This window comes from Peromyscus maniculatus, chromosome 7 (assembly GCF_049852395.1).
Source record: "Peromyscus maniculatus bairdii isolate BWxNUB_F1_BW_parent chromosome 7, HU_Pman_BW_mat_3.1, whole genome shotgun sequence".
In the NCBI taxonomy this organism is placed as follows: Eukaryota; Metazoa; Chordata; class Mammalia; order Rodentia; family Cricetidae; genus Peromyscus; species Peromyscus maniculatus.
In genome coordinates, this window is record NC_134858.1 from 47,824,911 (window position 1) to 47,844,956 (window position 20,046).

The following is a 20,046-nucleotide window of genomic DNA, read 5'->3' on the forward strand; positions in this document are numbered from 1 at the left end:
GCAAGGTATAGATTGATAAAAATGGGTTAATTTAAGATAAAAGAACAGTTAGCAAGAAGCCTGCCATGGCCATACAGTTTATAAGTGATATAAGCGTCTGAGTGATTATTTTATAAGTGGATTGTGGGACTGCGGGGCTTGGGGAACCTGGAGAGAAGCCCTCCAGCAACAAATGGCGCCCAACGTGTTGGCAAAAGTTTCTACCTAAAACCTGAGAAAAGATTCTAAAAAGGAGCTAAAAACAGCTTCCTAATTGTCTCTCTTAAATGAGCGGCAGCCTGCCGGTTTGAGCTACTGGTGGGTTCCTAGTGTGTGACCTCGGTGTGCAGTATGGCAGGAATGAGGCCTCTGCAAGTGGCACATTAAGCTGCGTGGTGGATTTAGCCTTTGCTAGTACAAAACAAAAAGAGGTTTCTGGGCTACACGCTGCTTGGATAAAAGCACAGACCCACAATGGCTCCCAGAGCTGGCGGAAAACGTACCACCGCCATGTTGGGAAGCTGAAGTGGGAGGAGCCAGCAGCCACAGCACCGTTTCAGGCTTAGAAGGCTGCAGTTTAAAGCAATAGGCTCAAGGTAATATAAAACATAAGCCACATAAAGATGGCTACCACACAGAGAATCTGGATTATGTTCTCTTTGATATTCGTAACTGAAGAGAAACATTTGATTGCAAAAGCTGTTGAGTTATGCCAAAATGTGTATTTTAAAGGCACCTTAACTTCAAAATTTGGATGTAAGGATATGTTGCTTTGGAAAGGAGGCTCTGCTTTTGTTTCTACAGAAAGCCAGAGGCTATGGATTTGTTCCAGATTAAGATACATCAGGTTTGACCAGCCAAGACCACCTGAAAGGTCTCCGATGACACCATGGCCCAGATGATCCAACATCCAGAATCGTTTCAAGTCACGGACTACTCCATGATCCTAAAATTTTCTTTGTGTCCCCATAAGATACAGCGCCCCCCTCCAGCAGGAAGTAGTAAGAGAAGCTACGCCCAAATTCCCAAATATACCAAGCTGACTTTGGAGATGTGTAAAAGTTAAAACCTTCCTTTTAAAAAAAAGAAAGGGGAAGTGCTGTGGGACGGTCTATATGTCAAATTGCTCTGATTGGTCAATAAATAAAACACTACTGGTGAAAAGGGGAGCTAAGGGCTGGTGAGGTGGCTCAGTGGAAAAAGACATTGTCACAGAGCCGGAGGACCCGAATTCAATGACAGGACCCACAGAGTGGGAAAAAGAATCAACTCCTGACTCCACAAGTTCTCTCTGACTTGGAGAACAAACACGCACAAATATTCTTTAAGATTTACTTTTAATGACATGTATGAGTGTGTGTAGTTATATGCATGTGTGTGTAGGTATGTGCATATGCGTACAGATGTCTGTGAAGCCAAAAGCATTGGGTGCCCTAGAGCTGGAGTTACAGGAGGTTGTAAGCCATTTGATATGAATGCTGGGAATCCAACCTGGGTCTTCTATAAGATTATGCACACTCATGGCTGATATATAAAATTAAATTAATTATCAAATAAAAATATTTTTTTAAAAAAGAGTATGCACTCTTTTTTTTTTGTTGTTGTTGTTTTTGAGACAGGGTTTCTCTGTGTAGTTTTGGTGCTTGTCCTGGATCTTGCTCTGTAGATCAGGCTGGCCTCGAACTCACAGAGATCCGCCTGGCTCTGCCTCCCAAGTGCTGGGATTAAAGGTGTGCACCACCACTGTCTGGCCAAGAGTATGCACTCTTAACACTAAGCCATCTTTCCAGCCCCACACAAAATTTTTAATATAATAAAAAAATCTAAAAAATAAGACATTAAACACTAAGGATAAGAAAATATAAAAGAATTACTTAATTAGGCTATGTCTTTGGTTCTATCCTTTGAAACTATATATATGTGTGTGTATACATATGTTTGTGATATATGATACATATATATCATACATATATCATAACACATCCACACACACACACACACACACACACACACACACATATATGTTCTAATTTTGGGAGATAAAAACACTAACACTATTTCATTCATGGATATTTATAAGAATAGTAAATTACAATCCACAAAGTACTTTGGCCTTCCTAGGAGAAAGCAATACCGTATATGTTTAAAGAACAAGAAAGGAGACCATTTTGGTACCAGGCATATAGAAAGGTATAGAAAGAAGACTGGGGACTGGAGATGTCCCAGCAGTCAAGAGCACTGGGGACCCCCCAGATCAATTCCTAGCACCCACATGGTGACTCACAACCACTTGTGATTCCAGTTCTAGGGACTCTGACACCATCTTCTGGCCTATTTGGGCACCAGGCAGGAATGTGGTGCACAAACACACATGCAAGTAAAACAAATACACACATTGAAAATAAATGTTAGAAGATTTTAATTCTTCTCTATACTATAATCACAATGAAGGCATTTTTGGTAATACACCAGAACCCAGAAATTTCTTGTCAAAAGAAGGTTATATTTGGAAAATGGATGATGAGGAGAAGCATAGGCTGAGAAAATATCAAGGGTTAGTGTCTTAGTTAGGGTTTCTACTGCTGTGAAGAGACACCAAGACCACAGCAACTCTTATAAAGGAAAACATTTACTTGGAGTGCTGTGTTTACAGTCTCAGAGGTTTAGTCCATTATCATTATGGTGGAGAGCGTGGCAGCGTGCAGGCAGACAGGGTGCTGGCTACATCTTGATCAGAAGGCAACAGGAAGTTGCTATAACACTGAGCAAGGCTTAAGCAAAAGAGACTTCAATGACACACTTCCTTCGACAAGGCCACACCTTCCAATAGAGATACTCCCTTCTCTGTGTAGCTTTGTGCCTGTCCTGGATCTCGCTCTGTAGACCAGGCTGGCCTCGAACTCACAAATATCCGCCTGCCTCTGCCTCCTGAGTGCTGGGATTAAAGGCGTGGGCCACCACTGCCCAGCAAGCTTATTTTTTTGATAGCTGCTGAGAGACATGGGATTGTAAGAGGAACTGCTGAATTAAACCAAGCCTGGAGAGTTTAGGAATGCCTTAACTTTAAAATGGAAGTCAGAAAATGTATGGCTTTGGGGAAGAGGTTATGCTTTTGTTTTCACAGAAAACTAAAGGCTATAATTTCATTCAAGGTTGATTGAGATCAGATTTGATCAGGGGAGACCCCCCTAAAAATCCTGGCTACAAACATAAAATAAATAAACCTAGAAAAACTACAAGACAGGTGACACATTTTTTATTTGCTCAAACATAAGACAAAAAAAAATCATCCCTGGCTGGCTTGTGTACAACACATAGTCCATACTTATGCCAGTACAGATATGTATGTTACCTTTGAAAGTTTGTGTGTTTTCAGAGGAAGGGAACCAGACACCAATGAAAATGGGTGGCTGAGGTGATCCAGCCTCTCAGATGCCTCTGTTGCAGTTTCCTTAGAGTTCTACATCTAAAACAGCTTCAAGGCTGCTGGCTGAGATGGTCCAGACTTACAGACTATTCTAGCCAGGACTGCAGATAAGCCTTGTGCTTTCCCATTGCACAGATACTGGACAACAAATGTTACTGCTAGTTCTCCAAGGACTTGACCATTATCCTACTTTTCTCAGGGTCCCGAAAGATGCCATCACCACCAGACAACAGGAAACAGTCTAGAGAACATGATGCCTACATTCCCATGAGGTGGGTTGGTGGTTTTTGGTCATTCAATAGGTTATGAATGTTTCTCATGGTTTTGAAGGGTTGGTTTCAAATTGTTATTGGTCACGGTCAGGAAAAAAGCAGAACAAAGGCGATTAGATTCAGGGATCTATTTCTGAAGGCAAAAAGGAGGAAATGTTGTAGAATAATCATTTTGTACACTATAAAGATGTGACTTTGCCAAGGTGCCTTCTGAGTGGTTTAATAAAGAGCTAAATGGCCAATAACTCAACAAGAAGAGGTTAGGTGGGACTTCCAGGCAGAGAGAGGAGCAGAGGAGATAAACCGAGGCACGGAAGGAATGTCAGAGGACACAGAGAAAAATAGGAAGTACAAGATAAAAGAGAGGTTTAAAAGCCACAAAACAAAATGTAGATTAATAAAAATGGGTTAATTTAAGTTATAAGAACTAGTGGGACAAGCCTAAGCTATAGGCTGGACTTTCATAATTAATAATAAGTCTCCATTTTGTTTTTTGTGAGTTGTCAGTCAAAAAAAAAAAAAATCTGCCCACCTGTGGTGGCAGAAGTTGTTACAATTTGTGAGAATTTGGAACTCAGTGTGCCATCTTTGGCCATGGAGCTACACTGAGGCCAAGCATATTCAGTAAGACAGCAAGGCTTTAAGAAAATCTCTTGAGTCTGAGAAAGGAATTGCGTCCAAGGAGAAAAGGAGGGAGGGTCCAGGAAAGGGTGGCAGACCCAGGAGCATGTGGGCAGCTCCTTGGGGGAGGTGACGAGGTTCCAGGGAGGAGCTCAGGAGCCATGAGGGAGCAAAGGGATAAGTGTCCTGGTAACACGAATTTCAATCCAAGGTGTCCCCAAGTGGACTGAGAGACATGTCAGAGGAGAGATGTCCCTTTCCACGTGATGTGAGAGGAAGCTTCCTGGCACACCAGTAAAAGGAGACAAAGCCCGGAAATCCATAGTGACACTTACCCGGGAGAAGGGGAGAGACAAGTGCTGAGAGCAGGTAGAGGAGAAAACAGCTGGAGAGGTGTCTTAGCAGATAGAACTGCCCACGTGGTGGAGACCCCAAAGGGCACTGCAGGGGGGACCCCCACGTGGTGGGCAGCCCAAAGATTGTAGCAGGGATATGCCTACATGGTGGGCAGTGCAAAAAGGAAGAGAAGACACTTACTGAGTAGAGGAGGAGAGATGGATGGTTAGTTAAGGTGGAGGGAAGAAGCGGCTGAAGAGGCAAACTCCAGAATCAGATTCGGTGGGTGACAGAAACCGGCAGAATCAAATGATCCCTACATACCTTAGGAGAGTCAGAGCAGGGGCTTGGGTCAGAGTGGCTGAGAAGTCCTTGGAGAGGGAACTCAGTAAGCTACTCATGCAGTTTCAGCACCAGATGAGGAAAGAATGAGAGAAAGAAAGAATGAAAGAAAGCAAGAAGGAAGGAAGGAAGGAAGGAAGGAAGGAAGGAAGGAAGGAAGGAAGGAAGGAAGGAAGAAAGAAAGAAAGAAAGAAAGAAAGAAAGAAAGAAAGAAAGAAAGAAAGAAAGAAAGAAAGAAAGAAAGAAAGAAGGACATGACTGCTCCTAGGTATGGTGGAGGATTAAGTTTATTATAGACGTGTGGAAGAGCATGGTCAGAGGCAGGGACATCTGGGAGAGTCCAGAGAGGACAGGACCAGACTGAACTGTAGGAGAAGGGGAGGGGAAGGGAGAGGGGAGAGAGGGGAACCAGGTGCAGCAGCCAGGAGGACAAAGGTCCAAAAGGGGTGGGTAACCAAAATGTCCGGATTAGGGAAGAGCCTCTGGGGGAAGGGCAGTCCAGGCCCTGGGCTGGAGAGTTTAGGGTAGAGGGTGGGGTATGCAAGCCACACCCTGTAACAGGTAGGGACTGAGGGATGCTGGGAGAACCTGGTCCAGCTTTGACATGTCCAGCTTTGACATGTTAAATAGGCACCACAGCTGTTTGTGTGGGTTTGAAACTTAACAGCAAGAAGTTTTCTAAGGGCTGGTGAGGCAGCTCAACAGATAAGGACACTTGTCATCAAGTCCCCTGGACTCACACAGTAGAAGGAGAGAACCAATTCCCGCAGGTGTCTTCGGACCTCTACAAGTGCATGCATAACCATCCACTCTCACACACAGTAAGTAAATAAATACAAAGAACAGTGAAGTTTCATGACAACTGGATACAGATAGATAATGTTGCTTATGGTCTTGGATTTTGTGTGCATGGGACAGTAAATGCAAGTCCCGGCCCCTTGTCTTAGGGATTTTACTTAACCTAACAACACTCTTTTTTAAAGTAAAAATTCTATCCAAGTTTTTAGTAAAAAGTGATCAGTTCTTGGAGTTAGAGAGATGGCTCAGTGATTAAGAGCACTGGCTACTCTTTCAGAAGACTCAGGTTTGATTCTCAGCACCTACGTGGCAGCTCACAATTGTCTATAAGTCCAGTTCCAATGGATCTAACACTGTCTTCTGGCCTCCCTGGGCACTTATATGTGGTCCACAGGTATACATGCAAACAAAACACCCATGCACAAAAAATAAAATACAATGTTCAGTCCTCTAACTAACAAAGCTGTTAGCATCACAGGCTATTCTATGGAATTTAAAGCAATTGGTTCATGGACATGGAACCTCTCATACTTCCTGGGCTTCTTCAGGGGAACTGTGGTGGTTTGAATAGGAATGGCCCCTATAGGCTCATGAATGCTTAGTCATCAGGGAGTGGCACTACTTGGAAGGGATTAGGAGGTGTGGCCTTGTTGGGGTAGGTGTGGCCTTGTCGGAGGAAATGTGTCACTGGGGGTGGACTTTGAGGTTTCAAGAGTCCAAACCAGGCCCAGTGTCTCTCTCTCCCTGCTGCCTGCAGATCTGGATGTAGAACTCTCAGCTACTTCTCCAGCACCATGCTTCCCGCCATGATGATAACGGACTAAACCTCTGAAGCTGTAAGCAAACCCCAATTAAATGTTTTCTTTATAAGAGTTGTCGTGGTCATGGCGTCTCTTCACAGCAACAGAGCAAAAGATCTAGTTCAGGAGTGACCAGTAATACTCCCCCAACTGCCCGTGGATCCTTTACCTCTTCTTTGACCGTGCCAAACTCAGGATCCAGTGCTTTGAAGTGGTACCGGTGATTCCCTTCTCGATCAATAGCTGCTTTAAAATCCTTCAGTGTCACCTCCCCCAACCTGTAACAAAAGAAGAGTGTACCAAAATAGCTTGTTAATCAATAGGCTGGAAAGATAATGTGTTAGCTTTAAACCCAGGCTGCCGCCAAAGTCAACAGCCAGAGATAGCATGGCTTTAATACTAGGTCACCACGGCTCCTGATGACCAATATCACAAAAATACCAGAGGTTGGGCAACCAGTCACCACTAGGAATGAGCATGGCATTATACATCAGGTGATCAGAGAACTCGAATTCATTGCTTTTGCTGTTTTTAATCTGAAAATAAGGTATTTAAAATAAAATTTGTGAAATAACCATAAATACACCTAAGTTTTCTCTGTTTCTCCCATGAGATAAACAGTCCAGTTTTCTTAGGCTGATAAAATTAAATTCAGCAGGTGGGGTTTTGTTTTGACGGGTTCTCACTCTGTAGCCCAAACTTGCCTTGACTTTGCTATGTAACCTAAGGTGACTTGAAATTCACAGCCCTGGCTTAGGCCTCCCGGGTGCTAAGATTACAGGTATGTGCCACCCAGCTCAAGGATCGGCAATTCCTCTATGTTCAGAAAGCTTGCTTCTACCCAGTCCAGTCCAAATGAGCAGACTCCAAGAGAGGAGGACCTCGGAGCCTCTCAGTAGTTGATTTATTGCCTTAAGCAGTACAAGACAAGCACATTACTACTGAGGTACGGGCCCCGCTCCCTTACAGTGTATTTATATCACTGGGAGGAAGCATACTGAACATTTCTGGAACATTTTCCACATACATTCTTTTTTTCTTTTTTTTTTTTTTTTTTTGGTTTTTCGAGACAGGGTTTCTCTGTGTAGCTTTGCACCTTTCCTGGGACTCACTTGGTAGCCCAGGCTGGCCTCAAACTCACAGAGATCCGCCTGCCTCTGCCTCCCGAGTGCTGGGATTAAAGGCGTGTGCCACCACCGCCCGGCTCCACATACATTCTTACAGGCACGAGTTGCCATCATCACACAGTAATAAGCATCCACAAGTAAATGACTAAGAGATCATGGCTACCAGAAGGAGCTGTTTTGAACACTTAAAAGAACAAGCTTTTCCAAACTCGGAGTATATTTGTATAGCTATTAGGATAAGAAGTACTGTTCCTGTGGGGCCAGCTGTGGTGGCACATGCCATTAGTGTAGCGAGGCAGAGGCAGGTGGATCTCTGCAAGTTCAACACCAGACTAGACTGATCTACACAGTGAGTGCAGGTGGGCCAGAGCGGCAAAAGGAGACACCATCTCAAAAAACTAAAACAAAACAACACACAACTATTCATTCCTGTGTCTCGCAGTAGATCCTGCTTGTCCTCTATAATGCAAGGTGTGGTGGCACACACCTTTAATCCCAGGACTCAGGAGGCTGAGGCAGGAGGATCTCTATCACCTGGAGGCCAGCCTGGTCTACATAGAGATTTCCAGGCCAGCCAGGGCTACATAGTAATATTTGGTCTCAAAAAAAACAAAAACCAAACCAAATCAAAACCTGCCAAGCCAGAACTAGAACCTCTAGGTTCTGGGTTCTTCCTGCCACACAAGCTGCTCATGTGGCAGTAACTGATTTTCTCCTCCTTTCTTTCTTTCTTTCTTTCTTTCTTTCTTTCTTTCTTTCTTTCTTTCTTTCTTTCTTTCTTTCTTTCTTTCTTTCTTTCTTTCTTTCTTCCTTCCTTCCTTCCTTCCTTCCTTCCTTCCTTCCTTCCTTCCTTCTCCTCTCTCTCTCTCTCTCTCTCTCTCTCTCTCTCTCTCTCTCTCTCTCTCTCTCTCTCTCGTTGTTGTTTTTACAGTGAGATAATGACTTGAGCACCTCACCTCTTTGGTATATTGACCATGAAGGGCGTGAGTGACCGGTCGGTGAAGTAGAGCACTTTGGTGCAGGTGCTGCTGACGGACGGAGAACTCTGGGAGTGAGGCAACGCTGCAATCAGAGACTCTGGTTAGAACATTCGATTGGATCCAAACTAGTCCTCCTTTCGTTTACTCAGAACGTCTCAGGGGGCTGAAGCCACCGGAGGTCGCAGCGCCTCCATCAGCCTTGCCAAACACTGTGTCCACAGAGCATGGCTTATGATCACCACGAGGTCAGGAGATGCCTTGGGCATGGACACCATCCTGGGAACCTCATTCCCCATGCATTCCAGGGATTTCTGGCAGAGGCATACCTGCTCTGACAGCGCTGTTGCTCAAGATCAAGAGGTCAGAATACTGCCTGGCCAGATTTCAGGGGACTCAGAGTAGACACCCGGCAGGACCTACAAACTGCCTACATTCAGATTTTGGAATAAGAATACCCACATGATTTATGGTTTAAAAAAAAAAAAAAGGAAGAAAACCCAGAGACAGAGTACTTCAGTCTACAAAGTACAAGACTTTCCACATGGACTGTTCTGTCCTGTGTTTGTTTTTTTTTTTCTTTTAGACAAAGTCTCACTATGTAGCTCTGGCCTAGAACTCATGATATAGACCAAACTGGCCTTGAACTCACAGAGATCTACCTGCAGTAGAGTGCCTTCACCCACTGAGCCAGCTCGCCAGCCCCTAAAAATATGTCTTTTGGGGGAAAAAACTTAAAATATTCTACTACATGATGTAGATGATTCTGGTAACATCCATCCAGTTACCAAACAGGATCTGTACTAATAACCAATATGGTGAAAACAATCAGAACAAACAAATCAAACACAAATAATTCCACTATGCTTCTGAACTTTGTGCAATGTCAACCTCCACCTTCTAAAACACAACTTGGAGTCAACAGCTGTCAGAGAGAAAGGAAGAGGAGGAGGAGGGGGGGGAGGAAGAGGAAGCAGGAGGAATTCTAGGAAAAAATATGCATGCCAAACCCCAAACGCCTTCATAAGAAAGGAACTTTGGACTTTGCTATTTTTATTATTACTTTGCCAAACAGACTTTGTTATTAAGCCTCTCTATTTATATGAAGATATATGTAAATTTTGAATGTACAAAAACGTTAAAATACATTAAAGTACCAGGAAATATGTGTTAAAATAAGAGTTGGGGGACTGGAGAGGTGGCTCGGTGGTTAAGAGCACTTGGCCACTCTTGCAGAGGACCCAGGTTCCCATAGCCCACATGGTCACTCATACCCTTATTCCTGCTCCAGGGGTTCTGATGCCCTCTTCTGGCCTCCAGAGGCACTGCACCCATATGGTATGCATTGATGCAGGCAAACAGACATAAAATATAGAGAAAGGCATAGTGGTGTGCACCTTTAATTCCAGCACTTGGGAGGCAGAGACTGGCAGACCTCTGTGAGTTCAAGACAGCCAGGGCTACACAGTGAGTCCCTGTCTCAAGCAACAACAAAAATGGCACTAGAAGATTAAAGACCCATTAAAACAGAATAAAAGTGAGTTTTGAGCCATGCCTCATGCAAATCCAAATAAATAATAAGCCTAAACTTAAAAGCTAAATATTGCTGGGCTCAGTAGCATATACATTTAATCCCAGCAGGCAGTGGCAGGTGCATTTCTCTGAGTTTGAGGTCTGGTTTATATAGCAAGTTTTAGGACAGCCAGGGCTACATAGTGAGACCCTGTCTTCAAACAAACAAACAAACAAACAAACAAACAAACAAACAAACATCTTTCATGTCATTCTCTCCATTTTAAGCAGGTTAAAGTGCTTTCTTAAGTGTCGTGGAGACTGTGGAGTGGAGCAGCCATGTCTTGTAATCCTTTTAGTTCCCTCCTTAAGCTTCTAGATCCCTAGCATGTCCCAGTCCCAAAGCAGAGGCTGGCAAAGGACTCAGTTCCTAAATTTTGCTATAAAAAATTCCTTTAGAACCTTCTAACTTACTAATCTCAGTGACCCCTGGAAAGTCTTCAGATGTCAGTTCTGTCCTTTGTCCTGCCAGTTGCTGCTGGAGCTCTGCTATATTCCAGCTCTCCCTGGTAGGAGTGGCTGGCAGTAAAAGGACTTGATCAGTGGCTGGAGAGATGGCTCAGTGGTAAGAGCACTTTACTGCTCTTGCAGAGGACATGGGTTTGGTTCCCAGAACCCACATGGCAGCTGACAACTGCCTATAACTCCAGTTCCAGGAAATGCATAGCCTCTTCTGACCTCCATGGGCAAAAAGCATTCATGTGGTATACAGACATACATGTAGGCAAAACACCTGCATACATTAACAAACAAAAGACCTGGCCAAATGTTATGTGCTTATTTTTTTTCTCTTGTAGACAGGGTCTCAGGCAGTCCAGGCTGGCCTCCAACTTGCTATACAGTCAAAGAAGACCCTAAACGTCTGATTCTCCTGCCTCTACCTCTCCAGGCCTGGGATTACAGGCATGCACCACCTCATCCAGTTTATGCAATGGTAGGGAATCAAACCCATGGCCTCAGGCATGCTAGGCAAGCATTCGACCAAGTGAGCCACATCCTCAGCCCAGTTTTTTGTTTCACTCCAAAGTTATATTTTCCCACCAAACTAGGTATCTTTCAATTACTATGATGCTGGCCACAATCTACCCAGGCTAGCATCAGAATCATCATCCTCCTGCCTCAGCTTCCTGAGTGGCATTATGGGTGTGTGTGGCAACAGGTTTAGCTATTCAAAAGCGGTTTCGGTCCTATTCTTAGTCTACTCCTCCAGTGATTCCAATTGCACACATCCTGGTCTGATGTCTGATCCACTCTGCTTGAGTTGTGTTTCTTTTCTGTCCCTTTATGTTTTCTCTTTATGTTTAAATTTTGCTAATTTCTATCATCATATTTTTAAGTTTGTGGATTCCTTATGTGGCTGTGTTGAGTCTACTGAGGCCTATGCTGGAGAACATCTTCATATTTATCTGTATTTTTTTTTTTTTTTGGTTTTTCGAGACAGGGTTTCTCTGTGTAGCTTTGTGCCTTTCCTGGAACTCACTTGGTAGCCCAGGCTGGCCTCGAACTCACAGAGATCCGCCTGGCTCTGCCTCCCGAGTGCTGGGATTAAAGGCGTGCACCACCACCGCCCGGCAGTATTTTTATTTTTAACCTCTCTATTTTATTCCTTATCATTTCTGTCTCATGTTGAGACAATCTTTTTGTACACTGTGTGAAGATGTGTCTCTGTCCTCCCTCACCTGCCTATGGCACCTTTGATGGTTTAATAAAGAGCTAAATGGTCAATAGCTAGGCAGCAGAAGATAGGTGGGACTTCCAGGGGAGATAGGAACTCAGGGAAAGAATCTGAGGCAAGGGAAATTCGCCAGCCAGACACAGAGGAAGTGGGATGTATTACGGTACTAAGAAGAGGTAACACAAGCCACCTGGAAAAATGTTGATTAATATAAACAGGTTAATTTAAGTTTTAAGAGCTAGTTGGGAACAAGCCTAAGATAAGGCCAAACTTTCACACTTAAGAAATCTCTGTGTCATTATTTGGGAGCTGGTGGTCCAAAGAGAGACCTGTTACATTTGGTATCCAATGTGGAGGCACATATATCCAAGCATAGGGCTGGAGAAAGCTGAGAAAAGTTCTAGATGAGGAGGCAGATGTAGCTTCCAGGCCTGATGCTCACAGCATACAGAGGTGGGGCTTCTTTTAGAGGCCCTGGGATGCAGCCAAGCATTACTCCCATTGGCGCTACTCAGTGGGAGAATAGGTAGAACCGCCTGCAGGCCCAGCAACATTCCAGGGCAGACAGGTACGGCTCCTGGCCAGTGCCCACAGGGATGAGGCTCAGCTCTCACAGAAGGGCAAGCAGCAGTTGCAGCCCAGAACCAGTGAGGTAGCATGATGGACGGACCCTAGGGGGACAGAGCTAGAGGCAGGCTGCAGAAGGAGCCTACAGATGCACAGAGGTGGCTTGCCCTTTTAAGGCTTGGCTCACATGGTCAGAGAAGCCTGCAGGTACATAGAAAGCCAGGTTCAGACCAAGAAAACCTCTGAACAGGTACAGTATGCTTAAAAATATTCTTGGGTGCTAAAGAAAAGAAAATGGATATATACAGACATAGAACAAAATAGTTTAGAAATAATAAAGTCTATGAAGAGAAATTAAATTAATATAAAAAGAATAAGCCACATAAGATGGGAAATACCATAACACAGAGCATTTGGACCCTATACAGTGCTTTATTAACTTTAAATTTTTAAATGCTAATAAACAAAAAACAACAGCTACTAAAAGACATTTGATTATGAAAAAATGCTGAATTAAACCAGCATATTTTAAGGATGTTTTAAGTTCAGAATGGAAGTCAAGAAATATGTTGTGTTGAGGGAGAGGTTATGCCTGTGTTTCCAAAGGAAACAAAGAGGTATGGATTCCTTCAAAATTAATAAAGATCAGATTTGACCTGGGGAGGCCTCCTGAAAGTCTTGGCTACAGACATGAAGGAAGAAACCCAGAAAAACTACAAGACAGGTGACATGTATGCTGATGCCTCTACATGGGAACAGCTCTGATTAGATGAGACATGGTAACTCTTGTTGGCTACAGAGTCCTCATGACAGTTTGGTTATGCAGTTCAAACAGATTTATAAAGTTGACAGATAACTTTTCAGCTGCTCAAACATAGAAGAGAAAATCATCTTTAGCTGACTTGTGCACACTGTTCCATACTTGTGTTAATGCAGATATGTATGTTCCCTTTAAAAGTTTGTATGTTTTCAGAACAAAAGGACCAGACACCAATAAAGACAAGACAAATAGCCCTGGTGATCCAGCCTCACAGAATTCCCCCATTGCCATTTCTCAAAATCAGCAGCCAGGACAACTTCAAAGCGGTTAGGTGGAAGGAAAGAAATGACTCCCATAAGCTGTCCTGTGCCCTTCAGACATGCACTGTGGTACTCATATAAACGTACACATGTAATATATGTCCTTTTTAAAAAAGTATTTTTTCACTTTGTGGTGCGGGGTGGGGGTGGGGGGGATGTACAAGCCAGAGGTCAACGACAGGTGTCTTCCTCAGTCACTTTCCCCCTAACCTTTTTGAGACAGGGTCTCTCACTGAACCTGGAGCTCACAGATTGCGTGAGACTAAACTGGCCAGAAAGCGCCAGTGACCGCATGTCTGTCTCCTCAGCACTAAGACTGCAGTTGTGCGTTGTCATGCCCAGTTTCTTACATGGGTGCTGGGGATTTGAGCTCAGGCCCTCACACTTGTAGGGCAGGCACTTGAGAAGTGAACTGTCCTTCGGGGTCTGGCGTCTTGTACTTAGCATACTGTGTTTTCAGAGTTCATTCACATTCTATCGTATATCAGTACTTTATGCCTTTCTGAAATATCATCATTTCTCAGTTGACAGACATTTGTGTCCATTTTTTGGTTTTGAACATTTGTTTTCAATTCTTTGGGGTATATACCTATAGCTCTCCTGTGATAATTCTGTGCTTTGCCTTTTGGAAAACTGTTTCTTCAGGGGTTACATCATTTTAGAATCTCAAAGCAACACAGAAGAGTTCCATTTTCTCCACATCTTTTGTTAACACTTGTTACTTTCCATTTTTTAGAGCTGCATGTGCTTTTGATGTCATATCCAGAAATCCAATGCCATGTCTAAAAGTATATTTCTCCTTCTCTAGAAGTTGTATAGGTCTATCTTTTACATGATATGGTAACAGATCCCATGTTGTAGGATATCCACTTGTCCCAGGTCAAATGTCTACATATATGGGTTTATAAATGAACTCTCAATTTTATTCCACTAACTTTACTGAAATAAGGGGCAGGAGAGATAGCTCCGAAGCCCTCTTGTAGCCTCTGCAGGCACCCACATATATATGTAGTACACACACACACACACACACACACACAAATAAACAAAATAAACCTTAACTGAAATAATTATTATTGTTTTTCTTCATGAGTCAATGGCAGGGCAGGAACTGACTGGGATGGAAAAGAAAAAGGTGCAGCCAGAGCGGGACGGAAGGAGTTCTTGACCAGCTACCACTGCCTCGCATATCTTGTGTGCCCCCATCTTTTGCCAGTGATTTACTAGGTGGAGTTTCATTTAATACTCAAATCTTTCAAGATTATCTCCATTCGATAACACAGAAAGTCAGACCAAGTGCCATCGATTAGCATTCTTGTCTGCAGCCAGACGCTGTAGATTGGCAGCCCCCAGACTGCACTGCTGAGATGTCTGATTTTATAGTCTCTATTTTTCCTACTCAGTTTGCAGTCAATGTGAGGAAAGAATTCCAAGTGCCTTTGAACTTACGAAGAGGAGTATCTCATTGGCATCCAAATACATATCCTTGAAGCTCAGAAAAGCTCTGGAATTAGAATAAAACTGGCAAAGTAACCCACATACAAGAATGCTTGAAGCCACATGGAATGGAAAGCCATCTCTAAAGAGACTGTGAGACAGTCTGGGATGAGGCCTCAAATGGCATCGCAGGGCATCAACATCCAAGGGCAGGTAGAGGAGGAGTTAAAGAATTAGCATTCAGAGAATCTAAGGAAAACTGATGACTCTAGCTCAGCAGACTGCAATGAAAAGCAGCAGCAAGTCTGTCTTGTTCCCGTCCACACCTGCACGGTCTGACTTTAGTGGTACTACAGGGGTCCTCAGTGTGCAGGCATCAGGACACCACTGCTCAGCACTGGCACTGACTGTTTGAGAACATTAAATGCTAAAGACAATGGAAGGCAAGGCTTGAGATGCAGCCATTTGACCACACAATGAGAAGATCACCTGCAACCCAACAGTGAGGATGAATGGAATAACTGAGTAGAGGAAGAGTGAACTACACTGCGTGGTAAAGGCAAGACAGAGCCAGAGAGATGGTTCAGCAGGTAAGGGCGCTTGCTGCAAAGCTGAGTTCGGTTGCTGGAACCCAGAGAGCAGAAGGGAAGTGACTCCTGCAAGTTGTCCTCAAGGCTCTACATGTGGACTGTGGCACGTGGGCTCACAAACACACACTGTAGATAGAGAAAGGTTAAGCACTTTTTTAAGAAAATGAAAGAGAGTAAGTATGACCTGTTCAGAAGTCTGGTGTAGGGGATTAAAAGAAGTCTGTAGTTAAAGGGCTTCCATAGTGACACAGGTTTCTCGATCTGATGAGACGGGGACATGCTGGCCTGTTTGTGAAAATGGATGTCACTGGAAGTTCTGGTTAACATTTAAGTGAGCTAAGTCTAGTAGTTTAAATAATACTATATGTTAATGAAAGAATCGGTAGAGGATGGAGTTTATTATTTTTTTTTAAAGATTTATTTATTATGTATACAATATTTTGCCTGCATGTGTCCCTGAAAGACAGAAGAGGGCACCAGATCTCATTACAAGTGGTTATGAGCCACCATTTGGTTGCTGGGAATTGAACTCAGGACCTCTGGAAGAGCAGTCGGTACTCTTAACCAATGAGCCATCTCTCCAGCCCAGTTTATTATTTTAAAAAGAATATCCAAGAACTTCTACATTGGCAGTTCATACCAACCTTGAAAAGGTATCAGAGGGGATAACAATCAAATTCAAATCCTAACAAAGCATGGTGGTGCATGACTTTAACCCCAGCATTTAAAAGCCAGAGGCAGCAAGAGCTCTTTGAGTTTGAGGTCAGTCTGGTCTACATAGGTCTACACCAGTTGTTCTCAACCTATGGGTCATGACCCCTTTGGGGGTTGAAAGACCCTTCCACAGGGGTTGCCTACGACCATCTGTATATCAGGTGTTTGCATTATGATTCACAACAGTAGCAAAATTACAGTTATGAAGTAGCAATGAAAATAATTTTATGGTTGGTGGTCACCACAACATGAGGAACTGTGTTAAAGGGTCACAGCCTTAGGAAGGTTGAGAACCACTGGTCTACATACATACCAGTAATCTTATCACCTGGGAGGTGAAGGGGGAGGAGTAGGAGTTCAAGGTCATTCCCGGCTAGATAGTTTGAAGTTAGCCTGGTTTACAGAAAGACTCTGTCTCAAAAAAGCAAAACACATTTAAATAGAAAAAAAAACAGACCACAGAGCAAAACCCTTAAGATATTTGCCCAAGTATGAAATATGCAAGTTTTTGAAGAGCAAACTGTTCCCAAATTTCTGATTGTAACATTTCCTTGAGTGAGATGATGCTGATGCTGGGAGAGAAACCGATGACTTTAGTCCCAAAATTAACTTCAGAATCTTCTCCCCAAGAGTCTTCTGAAATACACTTAACTTTTGGTTCAGTTGGTCTGGTCTTTTTGTTTCGTTTTGGAATTTTGCTCTTGTTTTAAGACAGAGTCTCACTATGGAGGGTCTCAAATTTATAGCCTTCTGCTTCAAGGTCCCAAGTGCCAGGATGATAGGCATGTGCTAGCGTGCCCAGTTTTTGTATGGTTTTAGAAACTGTACACATGCAATGGAGAAATAACTCTACAGTTAAGAGCACTGGCTGCTCTTCTAGAGGACCTAGGTCCAATTCCCACCACCCACAAGGTGGCTCACGAATGTAACCAGGGGAACTAATGCCCTCTCTTGGCCTCCACAGGTAACACTCACCCAAGTGGTGCACAGCTGTATATGCAGGCAAAACACTTACACACATGGGGGAAAAGGAAAAATAAATTGCACACACACACATACACAAGTTGGTACTAGTCAGCTATTTGATCTTCATATAACTTGTTTGGATGCTTTAAAATTGGGCTCGGGTAAAAGAAAAAATGAGAGAATTCAAACATTACTGAACCAAGACTCAAAATGTCTACTACAGTGAGAATGTCCAGGTGGAGCAGCCCCAACAAGTTGAACCAACCAGAGGAAAATGGATGAGGGCGTGGGAGCTGGTTCAAACACACTTCCTAAGGATGGCCACTAGGTGGTGCAAATATTTAGCAGGCCTTAAATGAATGACTTGGACTCTTAGAAAATTGAAGAAATTCAAAGAAATTGAACTCCCTGCTCCTAAAAAAGTGTGTGTGTGTGTGTGTGTGTGATCTGAAACCAGAGTGATCTAGATATATGTTTTTTGCTTTATGGTTTATTCAGCATGAATGTTTTTAATTCTGCATAGTTTCCAGACATTTCAGCCCACGTCAGCAGCATTCTCCATATGGCTGATGGTGGTGACGTCATGAGTCCTCATAATCCTAGGGATAATATGACTCTTGTTTGCTCAGAAAAAAAATCATAAAAACGAAGCACTGAAAAAAAAAATCTACCCAGAAACTGGAAGTATGAAAATAACAAAATTCCTGATTGGCACAAAAACAGATACACTGATCAATGGAATCAAATTAAAGACCCAGACATAAATCCACATGCCTATGAACACCTAATTTTTGATAAAGAAGCCAGAAATACAAACTAAAAAAAAAAAAAAACCACAACAACAACAGCATCTACAACAAATGCTGCAGGTCAGACTGGATGTCTGCATGTAGATGAATCCAAATTCATACTTATCACCCCGCACAAAACTCAACTCCAAATGGGTCAAACACCTCAACATAAAACTAGATACATTGAACCTGACAGAAGAGAAAGGGGAATAGCCTTGAACACGTTGGCACAAAAGATGACTTCCTAAACAGAACACCAGTAGTGCAGGCACTAAGATCAATAATTAATAAACAGGACCTCATGAAACTGAAGCGCTTCTGTGCGGCAAAGGACACCATCATTTGGACAAAACAGCAGCCTACAAAATGGGAGGAGATTTTCACCAACTACACATCTGATAGGGCTCTAATATCCAAAATATATAAAGAACACAACCCAATTAAAAATGGGGTACAAATCCAAACAGAATTCTCAAGAGGAAACTAAACGGCTCAGTGTTGTGGGATATTTGATTGCACTGTGACACCCTGAGACTGTGTTGATAAAGTTAACCCTGAATCGGGGGGCACAGCTAGAGTTGGCCATAGAGAAGCCAAGAACACGGGTGAAGACACACAGGAAGGAGTATGGAGAGACTTAAGGATTTCGTGGTCTCTTTGAACTGGGACGTCTGGAGAGAGAGGCGCTTGCTGGGTCTCCAGTTTAAAAAAAAAGGAAGGTCAGCTGGTTTCTCCTCCACTTCTTTGATCTATCAGGTTTTCACCCCAATATCTGAGTCTTTATTGGTAATAGAACAACTTAGATAAAAACAACAGTTGAGAAACACTTTAAAGAAATGTTCAGCATCCTTAACCATCAGGGAAATGCAAATCAAAACTACTTTGAGATTTCATCTTACATCCACCAGAATGGCCAAGATCAATAAAACAAGCGACAGCTCATGCTGGTGAGGATGTGGAGTACGGGGAACACTCATCCATTGTTGGTAGAAGGGCAGACTTGAACAGACACTGTGGAAATCAGTGTGGCAGTCCCTCAGGAAGATGGGAATAGATGTATCTCAGGATCCAGCTATACCACTCTTGGGCATATACCCAAAAGGACACTTCATCCTACCACAGAGACACCTGGTCAACCATATTCATTGCTTCTCTATTCATAATAGCGCAAAACTGGAATCAACCTAGATGTTCCTCAACAGAAGGATGGATTTAAAAAATATGGTACATTTACACAATGGAATATTACCCAGCCATTAAAAAGAAGGAAAGCATGAAATTCACAGGTAAATAGATGGATCTAGAAAAAAATCATCCTGAGTGAGGTATCCCAGGCCCTGAAAGACAAATATGGTGTGTACTTGCTTGTTTATATGTGCTGTACTGGGTGGTTTTGTGTGTCAACTTGACACAAGCTAGACTCATCAGAGGAAGGAGCCTGAGCTGAGGAAATGCCTCCTTGAGATCCAGCTGTCGGGCATTTTCTCAGTTAGTGATCAATGGGGGAGCGCCCAGCCCATGGTGGGTGGTGCCATACCTGGGCTGCTGGTCCTGGGTTCTATAAAAAGGCGGGCTGAGCAAGCCATAAAAAGCAAGCCAGTAAGCAGCACCTCTCCATGGCCTCTGCATCCGCTCCTGCCTCCGGGATCCTGTCCTGTTTGAGTTCCTGTCCTGACTTCCTTCAGTGATGAACAGCACTGCTGAAGTGGAAGCCTAATAATAAACCTTTTCCTCCCCAACTTGCCTTTTGGTCATGATGTTTTGTCACAGCAATAGAAACACTAACTAAGACATGTGTGTAAGACAAACACGGTGTGTATTCACTTATATGTGCATATTAGATGTTACGTTAATGATAGCCAAGGTACAATACACAGAACCACAGAGCTCAGGAGCAGAGTAAGGGCCTGGAGGGGAGGGGCAGATAGATCCCCTTAGGAAAGGGAAATAGAATCGATAGTTATGGATGGATGTG

The 20,046-nt window shown here is 43.3% G+C and overlaps 1 protein-coding gene across 9 annotated transcripts in view; it reads right to left on the reverse strand.

Annotated features, from left to right (window-relative positions):
- Positions 1-20,046, reverse strand: part of Dixdc1 (DIX domain containing 1) — an 89,609-nt gene that overhangs the window by 4,181 nt on the left and 65,382 nt on the right. For all 9 annotated transcript variants that reach the window (XM_076575343.1, XM_015986958.3, XM_076575344.1 and 6 more), the window contains 2 exons: positions 8,659-8,764; positions 6,745-6,853 (listed from right to left, as the gene is read on the reverse strand). In XM_076575343.1, the coding sequence (XP_076431458.1) occupies positions 6,745-6,853; positions 8,659-8,764 (215 nt within the window). The remainder of the gene's footprint in view (positions 1-6,744; positions 6,854-8,658; positions 8,765-20,046) is intronic.